Here is an 8,998-nt window from a genome sequence, read left to right on the forward strand (position 1 = left end):
CAGCAGGAAGCAGCAGGGCAGCAGAGGGGAGAGGGGCTCACTGGAATGGGATGGGGAGTCAGAGTGAGTCTGGCAAATGGCCACTGCAGTGTGCAGGAAGAGGCTGTGGAAGGAGAATTGCAAAGTGTTACTCAGAATGGGAGTAATTAGCAGAATTTGGGTTGAAAAGGGCATGAAAAATACCATCAACTGGTCATGAGCCATCTCACCCTGTGATGTATTGACAGGAGTGCCTAAATCCAACCTGAAGTAACCCTTCTGATGCCATCAGCACTGGGAATGGCTGTGAGAGTTCTGTATCTGGCAGGGGGTCCCAGACTTCAGGGAAATAGTGGCCCCATTGGAAAGGCAGGGAGAAGAGGGAATCCTCAAAGGCCTGAGAGCCTGGTTTATGACAGAGAATTAATTGGTGGGAAGACTCACATTTTTGAAATTTTTGAAAATGTTCTTCAAAAAGAATAGTTTGTTATTCATGTCCACTTGGGATAGGACAGAGAATCCTGAGCTACAGTTCCAGGTGAAGTGGTTCGTGCCAGACCCTTGTAGCCCTGGAACACCATTTTTAATATGGAGTCCCTGTAGGACTCTGAAAAGAAAGTTAGACTGAGATTCACTGGTGTCATCGCACACCCTGAAGCGCAGAAAGCAAAGAGCTGACACACTGTCAGTCATTTCCACTTGAGTTACCTCTGATTCCACAGAAAACTGGCACTGTGGTTTGTGGCTGCTGTTGTCAAGAAGGTGACCAGAGAATTTTGTAGAAGGGAATTGCAGTGTAGGAGTTGAAAAGGGAAAGGCTGGGGCTGGGTGTCCACCTTGGCAGCAGCTCTGCTCCATGGGGTCTCTGGAGCTCAGGCTGGCAGGCCTCCAGCATTCCCATAAGTGATAAATAGCTTTAATGTGTGAAGGGAAATGAACTAGTATTTTACTATTAAATTAACTAATAGATCAAATGTCTTGAAATGTGCTTGCAATCATTTAGAATTTTCCCCAGTTAACATTTGCTGAATGACACCTTTCAGATCCCAGTCCCTCTTAAACCAGCTTGGGATGCAAACTTACAGGGCTTTTCCAGTTCTAGAGACGTGGAAAATGCAATCTTGATTCCTGATATCCAGTTCCTAACGCAGAGCAATGGCTGTAAAAAACAGAGTGATGGCAGGCCAAGGGTGACCAACACCTCGCCATTGCAGGTGGCACCTGGGATGGGGTTTGGAGCATTGTCTTATTGTTGCAACACCATTGTTTTGTTGTGATTCTGTCGTGTTCAGAATCTTGGGAGGAGCAGCTGTCTGGAGGCAGGGAAGGGGAGTCCCACCATGGTCCTGTAGAACCTTTCCTGTCACTCTCCTGGTGCTCTTCAAAGCTGTAGATGGAAAGAACTGGGCTGTGTTGTGCCGCTGCCAGCATCTGCATTGGTCATAACTGGGTGGTTTTCTTGCACCAAAACAGGACAGTTCTGCCTCCCTTTACCTTCTCATTAAATCAGAGTCTAGGAAAAATGTTATTCCCTCCAAATCTAGAAGTATGATACTTCAGCTGTCTATGCAAAATTTCAAAGTAACCTAGGGTGTCATTGCCAAAAGTTCTGGATTCCTTTACCTGTCGGGCTGTCCATCTCCAATCCCAGCCCATGTTCAAATGAACATGTTCACTCACTCCTGCAGATGTTGCCATCAAAGCAGTGCAAGTTCCCTGGGTTCTGGGGTAGTTCTGTGTTTTTGAGTGAATGTTTTCAACTAAACAGTGTGTTGGAGCTGGGGAGGGTGGGGGGGACACAAGCCTTTGCTAACCCTGACAGACCTGAGCAGTGCTAGGGAGAAAAAACGAACAGAAATTCACAGTGTGGTACCAGAGAAGCCATGGAATCATTTCTTTTGTTATTTGCAGATAATAAAATTACCCAGTGGGAAGACCCCAGACTGCAGAACCCAGCCATCACGGGCCCCGTAAGTACTGCTTTGGGTTCTTCCATGAAATGGACTGGGTACAGCTGGAACAGCAGCAGGCCCTGCCTGCTCCCCAGATCAGGGGTGGGCAGCCTGGGGAGCAGGAGCTCTGCCAGTCCACGTCCTAAGTCAGAAAAAGCTGGGAATATCACACCAAGCTCTGGGCAGTCTCCCAGATTGTCCAGGGTTTGGGGATGGTCGTGGAGAAGTGCTTCTATTGAGCCATGACCTGGGTCATTACTGACAGTAGGATTTTACTGAGCTGACACACTGTTCTGTCGATTTTGGGATCTCTGGGCAATGAAAAGCTCTTTACATTCGGTAGGAGAGAGGTGGGCCTATGTAGATTCAAAGTGTGAAAGAAAAAGACAAAAAATGGGTCTGTCAGTTTAAGAGACATAAAACAATGGTTTCAGACTATCAGCCTTAGAAAAAAATAAACACAGCATTTTACTTCAGTATCAAATTTTAAAAATATCAAAGAGTGATTCTTTGACTTTTTCTGCTGGGTTATGCCAGTCTATGCCATTTTATGGTATTCTGAGTGATCAGACTTCAATCCCAAGATGTTTCCTGGTGCCAAGAATACCTTTTTATTCTGCATAAGTCCATGGGACCTTAAAGAGTTCCAGAACACAGCAGATGAGCCTGCTGCAGGGTTAAATTCCAATTGCTTAGTAATAATATCAATAATAGTCACTTTTTGACCATAGTTGCTTTTGGAGGGATTTACTCATTTATCAGGCATTTAAAACTGGAGATCCTCACACACAGCACTGTGTAAATTGCTAATAGGCCTCTCCCCAGAAACGCTGAGCATAAATGAGAGACTATTTGAGAAAGTTTGCTTGCAGGAAATGAAATTATCACAGTCTCCTTGAGCAACTGACAGTGGTTTGTTTGTTGGTTTTAAGAGAAAGCAGGAGCTAATCAATTTCACAGAGGCACTAAGGATTCATCTGAATGCTTTCAATAATATTTCTGGTGCCATGACAAACAGAATTACTTAAATTGCATTTCACATAGTGTTTAAATAAAGGAAACACGTAGAAAGATTATTTAATGGCTGTAGTAAAGTCATATTAACATCAGTAAAATGATCAGAGTGAAATGATGTCATTTTGTGGGGTTTTTACATCTCTCCTGGCTGCTGTGCCTCATGGGTGGGTTCAGGGGAGCCCATAGCACAATGTGTGGGTTGTTCATCCCTTTTGAATGCTGTGGGGTATCAAAGTCTCCAGGGAGTTCAAGCAGAAGTACGACTATTTCCGCAAGAAGCTAAAGAAACCTGTGAGTAGAACCAGCTCGGGGGCTGCAGGACACACCTGCCAGGTTACTCCATTGTGCTGCTCATCAGGGGCTCAAGTAGGAGCCAAAAACATGAAGCAAAGTTTGAATTTGATGGGTTTCTCAACAAAAAGCTTTTCTAAGTCTTTAAGACTCACATTCTTCTAGATAAATGCAAATGCCCTTAAAATAGAGCACAGTCAATGTTTCTCCTTTTTTGTTTTGTTTGTTTGATACTTTCTTGTTATTTTCATCAAATATTTACCATAGAAGTCTGCAGCACTGTTCTGGAACTGGCCCAGTTTCCCCCATGCTCTCAGCCCGTGGACTGGGAGAGCACTGGGAAATAAAGCCATGGGGTACTGGAACACCAGGTTTCTGAGCTGTCACTGGGCTGTTGTCAACCAGTAATTTGCCCAAAGACTTACTTCTTGAGACTAACAAGGGTAATCTAATCTTCTTTCAACAGGCTGACATACCCAACAGATTTGAGATGAAATTACACAGAAATAACATTTTTGAAGAGTCCTACAGAAGAATCATGTCTGTGAAGAGACCTGATGTACTAAAAGCCAGGCTCTGGATTGAATTTGAGTCAGAAAAAGGACTTGACTATGGTGGTGTGGCCAGAGAATGGTTTTTTCTGTTGTCCAAGGAGATGTTTAACCCTTACTATGGTCTCTTTGAATACTCAGCAACGTAAGTGTCCATTAAATATTTGTACTCTCAAGGGATACACATTATATTTTGCATAAGAGGCAAAGTTGCTCTGGGCAGAAGTAGCTCCTCCTTCCCGGGGTGCCCTGGGCAGCCCCACTGCCCTGTTCCTGCTGCCCTTCAGAGAGCCTCTGGAGTTCTCCTTGAGAACCCAGAAAACATTTCCATTGCTCAGACAATATCCAGGGCAGCAAAAGTGCATTTGAGGCCAGTAATGGTGAAGGGACCAATGTCACAGAAAAGCCCCTTTCCTCTGCTGCCCAGAGCTCCAGCACTGCTGTAGAGCAAGCTCAGAATGCAGCTGCTCGTTCACACAGCAGTGGCCCCCCAGAACTGTAAAATGGGGGCTGCCCAGCTTTAAAATCATGGAGCAGTCTCTTAGTGCAAGGGGAGAGGGCGTCTCTTGCTCACAGTGGGTTTGGTTTGCTGCTGGGTCAGCCCTTCAGCCCTCAGTGGCTCCGTGGTGGGACAGACTGGAAAGGACTTGGACACAGCCCCGTGGCGCTGTTGAAGGGACATGCCCCTAAGCACAAGTTGTTTATTAACGTATCTGAGTATGTGCTTATTTAAAGACTTGGTTCTTTAGCTGTTTTTTTTCTTTCCCCAAAAAAGGGACAACTATACACTTCAGATTAATCCTAATTCAGGTCTCTGTAACGAAGACCATCTGTCATACTTCACGTTCATTGGTCGGGTGGCCGGCCTGGCCGTGTACCACGGGAAGCTGCTGGACGGTGAGTCCTGCTCTGCTGCTGCTGCCACTGGGCTTTGGGGAAGGAAATGCACCTGCTTGGGAGCCCTGGGGACAGTCTGGGACTGGCACTGTTGAGACTTAAATGGTGATTCACAAAATTACAGTGGCTTACTCAACAAGTGGGTTTCATATAAAGTTTTGCTCCGTTCTCCACTCAAGTTAAAACTCTAGAACCAGCATGAGCACTGTCCCTCGAGGAAAAGCATGGAATTTGTGTCAGTCATTTCCATGAAAACCTGCAGCCAAACTAGGGGGATCACATGCAGCATATTTTGATATGTAAAATTACTGCTGAAGGATTTAATTACAATTTCTGCTGCATTGTGAAATCTCACACCAGGCAGACATTACTGATCAGATTTTCCTGAGCCCTGGTGCAGAAGAGGAAACAGGAATCCTGAACAGAGGCAGCTCAGCAGCCTGGTTTTCAGGCAGCTCCTTGGACAGAGGAGCAGTGATTTTAAATGGGATAGTGTGCCCTGAGCTCAATTCCCCAGCTCTCTCTGCCATTAGTGTTAGGGTGGTCAGTGGAGTATGGGAGTTAGTGGATAATTGTAGAAACTGAAAAACTGGACTTTCTGTGCCTCAGTAAAGCTGAGCTGCTATGATGCTGTTGCAGTTGCAGGACTGTTACAGTGAGGAGTAAGAGGAAATGCCAGGGGTGGTGCCCTCAAGCAGTCGTACCTTTATGGAAGGTGCAGGTGCAGAGCAGGGCACATAACACTCTCCTCTCTCTTGCAGGCTTCTTCATCAGACCTTTCTACAAGATGATGCTGGGCAAGCCCATAACGCTGAAGGACATGGAATCAGTGGTAAGACCCCATTTAACCCATGCCAGGGCTCACAGGCCATGAGTTTCTACAACTCTGCACTAATTGCCCATTTTCAAACTGCCTAATTGTGATCTGCCCTAGGATAGCGAATACTACAACTCTCTGAAGTGGATCCTGGAAAATGACCCTACAGAGCTGGATCTCATGTTCTGCATAGACGAGGAAAACTTTGGACAGGTACGCAAAGGTTATTTACATCTTAGAACTGGTTCTTGCCAACAAGTACCTCAGTACTGAGCAGAGTCTCGTGGTGGTGAATGCACTGATCAGCCTTCACCTCGCTGTGTTCCCAGCTGGGACTGGGGGTGCCACATTCCTGCCAGGGAGCTGTGACATCTCCGGGACAAGCTGGAAATGCACCTGAGTAAAACACTTGCAATGAGGAGCAATAAAGGTGTCCCACAGTCCAGCTGGGATGTGGTGCAAGCCCAGGGACTGCTTGGCTTTCTGAGGTCAAAGGTGTTCTCAGAGGAGAATGGCAGAATGATGCCAGGGAGGTCCTCTCTGTCCTGCCTGTCACAGGGGCAGCTGGTGTGACGGGGGGAAGCTGCCAGGTTTAAAAGGGTCACAGTCAATGGGTAACTTTTGCCATTACAAATGAAAATGTTGTAGACATTGAATTAAATTAATTTGCTTAGAGGCTTTTATGACCTTTTTTAGTGTCTTCCCTTTGTTTACTTCCGAGACCTAGATCCTGGCTCCAGGTACGACTGGACCTGGGGACTATAGGGCTTTTTATAAAAACTTACTTCAACAATTCAAACTATGCACTCAATGTCCTGTCAAAAACATTCTGATCCACTTTTCAGTGTGTACTGCCTTTTTCTTGAAGCAACATAAGGTTATGGATTATATGGAGAACTAGGGAGAGTATTGAAGCCACAGAATATAGAGGTTTTGTAATACACTGGTTGGCTTTGGCAGTTTCAATATGTGATTTAGCTTCTTTTATTATAAAAACTATTATAATTTTGTATATGTAAAGTACGTACTTAGTGGTTATATAAATATATAATTTTATTATTATAAATAATATTATTTGTAAATGGCCATCCTCTCTCTGCCAGTTTTCTGTTCTGTTGCTCAAGTTTGTTCAAAAGTGTAAATCAATTTACTAATGATTTCCTGCTTGTAAAATGTTGCTCAGGGAGAGTGGGTTCTGGGAGAAAGTCCCAAATGTCCTCAAATAATGGGAGGTTTTTTGGTCTTCTGAAATATAGACATATCAAGTGGACCTGAAGCCCAATGGGTCCGAAATCATGGTGACAAATGAAAACAAGCGGGAATACATTGAGTAAGTATCATTATGGAACATGCCTGGGGGTAAGAAAGAGCAGTTGTACTTACAATTGACCTTGCTGCAATTCCTGTCCTTTGTACTGCACAGGAGCATCAGGGATCGCTGGAAAAAAAAACCCTTACTGTTATCATTGGTTATATCCAGTCAGACATAAGAACAAAGAGTAAATTAAATGCCATGCTTTGTTCTCCTGGAATTCCCCCCTCCCCCCCCATGGAAACGTGCATCTCCAATATCTGGCTCAAGTTCAGATGAGCCAGAAGGTGCTCTCCAGCCTGACCCTCATCCCATTGTCCTCCTCTGCCAGTCACAGACCAGAGCCAGGATTCCAGTGCCAGCATTCCTAGCAAAAATTGGCCAAATCTGAAACTAGGTTTTATTTTCAGCTTTCCCAGTTCTTTCGCCTACCAGGATGTAAAATGCTAAATTCACTTATACCTGCTGGCATTTTAAATCAGGGCCTGTTCCAAGGTGAAGGACATTAAAATGGATACGTTCATGCAAATTGGGAATTCATTTCCAGTGCCTGGACCTGGACCAATTCCATGCCTGGAACTGATTTTTTATGGTTGCACCTGTGAGGTGTTTGTGCTGTGGGTGACTGGTACTGAAAGCAAGGTGTCCCTTTGATGCTGCAGTTTATTTCTTTATTTATAGGTGAGATGATGTCCTGACAGCTCTCCTCAGAGCTTGCAGACTTTGCTGGGAATTTTTAATTACTCAGTGCTCTGGAAGAATAAAATGTCTGCTCACATAGGTACCTACAGGAGCAAAAATATTCCCACTGTGATTTGGTCATAGTCACTGGGGTTTTTGGTTTGTTTCTTCAAAATTCCATCAGACACCAGCCAATAAATGGGAACAGCTGGTGAAAGCTGCTTAGTTACCTAAACACTTGGCTGAGACCTGCTAGTGAGTTTGTTTTTCTGATGGGGTTTTGTTTCTTTCTGCAGCCTGGTCATCCAGTGGCGGTTTGTCAACAGAGTGCAGAAACAAATGAATGCCTTTCTGGAGGTGAGGCTCTTTAGCTCCTTTCTTTCACAAAAGTAGGGATTTTTTTCTAACACAGATTTCTTACCCACTGATGTCTGTGAAAAGGGAGCAGGGAGCTCGGCAGGGAATGCAAATAGAATACTTACGTTTATGATTTTTCAGTTTTACCTTGTGTAAGAATATATCATCTTTCCCTTTTGAGAATAAGGTCATTTTCTTTCAAGTTTAATTATTTGAGCTTGAAGTAATTTGGTCATTGATGTTTTTAATTAGGATTTATGTGGGATGAGAGTTTTAACTTTGCTCTTTTTCTTTTTAGGGATTCACAGAACTGCTTCCAATTGATCTGATTAAAATTTTTGATGAAAATGAACTGGAGGTGAGTCAATTTGGTGCCCCAAGCTGACAGTTCTCTGAGAGATGCACCATGTTCTGGGCTCTTCAGTCATCCATCCCTCTCCCTAAGGGAATGTGCAGACACAGCTGTCTTGCTCAGAGTTGGAAATTAGATGTTTCTTCCTAATTAATAAATCTACTCATGGCATGCAAAGAACTGCACTCAGGGAGGTGGTTGAGGGTGTGCCTCTGAAAGCCTGGAAGTAGCTTAGTGGGTAAGTGCCATCATGCCTCAGCCGGTCATATTTGAGCCAAACACATGGAAGTTGCTGTCACATTAGGGCAGTGTGCAGCCATTCTGCAGTGACTGGAGTACTCTGTGAAGAAGCTCTGACTCTCCCCTGTGTGTGCATAAATGACTGGAGGTCAGAGTCCTGAGGGGCAGTGACACCTTGTCGCCCCATGAGTGCAGGGAAACACACACTCATTCACATCCCACCGTTGTGTTCCCTGCAGTTACTGATGTGTGGCCTTGGCGATGTGGATGTCAATGACTGGAGACAACACACCATCTACAAAAATGGTTACTGCCCAAATCATCCTGTTATCCAGTGGTTCTGGAAGGTAAGACTGGCACCACCTCTGACTGGTCCTGTCAGTGAAAGTTATTGCCCTTTTTTGCAATCATTTTTCTTCATGCAAACTGCTAAGAATGGGAGGTGTTGTGCTGGGGGCAGGACCTGCTCCCATCTCCCTCGGGCGAGGGCAGGTGTAGCTCTTGCTAGAGCAGCCCACAGATGGCACCTGCAGCAGAGACAATGCATCGTGT

General features: G+C 44.9%; 1 protein-coding gene across 2 annotated transcripts in view; it reads left to right on the forward strand.

The window, feature by feature from the left end:
* Nucleotides 1-8,998, forward strand: part of NEDD4L (NEDD4 like E3 ubiquitin protein ligase) — a 60,651-nt gene that overhangs the window by 48,456 nt on the left and 3,197 nt on the right. For both annotated transcript variants that reach the window (XM_031064429.1, XM_005429975.2), the window contains 10 exons: nt 1,891-1,953; nt 3,184-3,239; nt 3,706-3,935; nt 4,566-4,687; nt 5,449-5,519; nt 5,622-5,717; nt 6,761-6,834; nt 7,794-7,854; nt 8,153-8,212; nt 8,686-8,793. In XM_031064429.1, the coding sequence (XP_030920289.1) occupies nt 1,891-1,953; nt 3,184-3,239; nt 3,706-3,935; nt 4,566-4,687; nt 5,449-5,519; nt 5,622-5,717; nt 6,761-6,834; nt 7,794-7,854; nt 8,153-8,212; nt 8,686-8,793 (941 nt within the window). The remainder of the gene's footprint in view (nt 1-1,890; nt 1,954-3,183; nt 3,240-3,705; nt 3,936-4,565; nt 4,688-5,448; nt 5,520-5,621; nt 5,718-6,760; nt 6,835-7,793; nt 7,855-8,152; nt 8,213-8,685; nt 8,794-8,998) is intronic.

Source organism: Geospiza fortis, unplaced genomic scaffold (assembly GCF_000277835.1).
Source record: "Geospiza fortis unplaced genomic scaffold, GeoFor_1.0 scaffold143, whole genome shotgun sequence".
NCBI classification, from domain to species: domain Eukaryota; kingdom Metazoa; phylum Chordata; class Aves; order Passeriformes; family Thraupidae; genus Geospiza; species Geospiza fortis.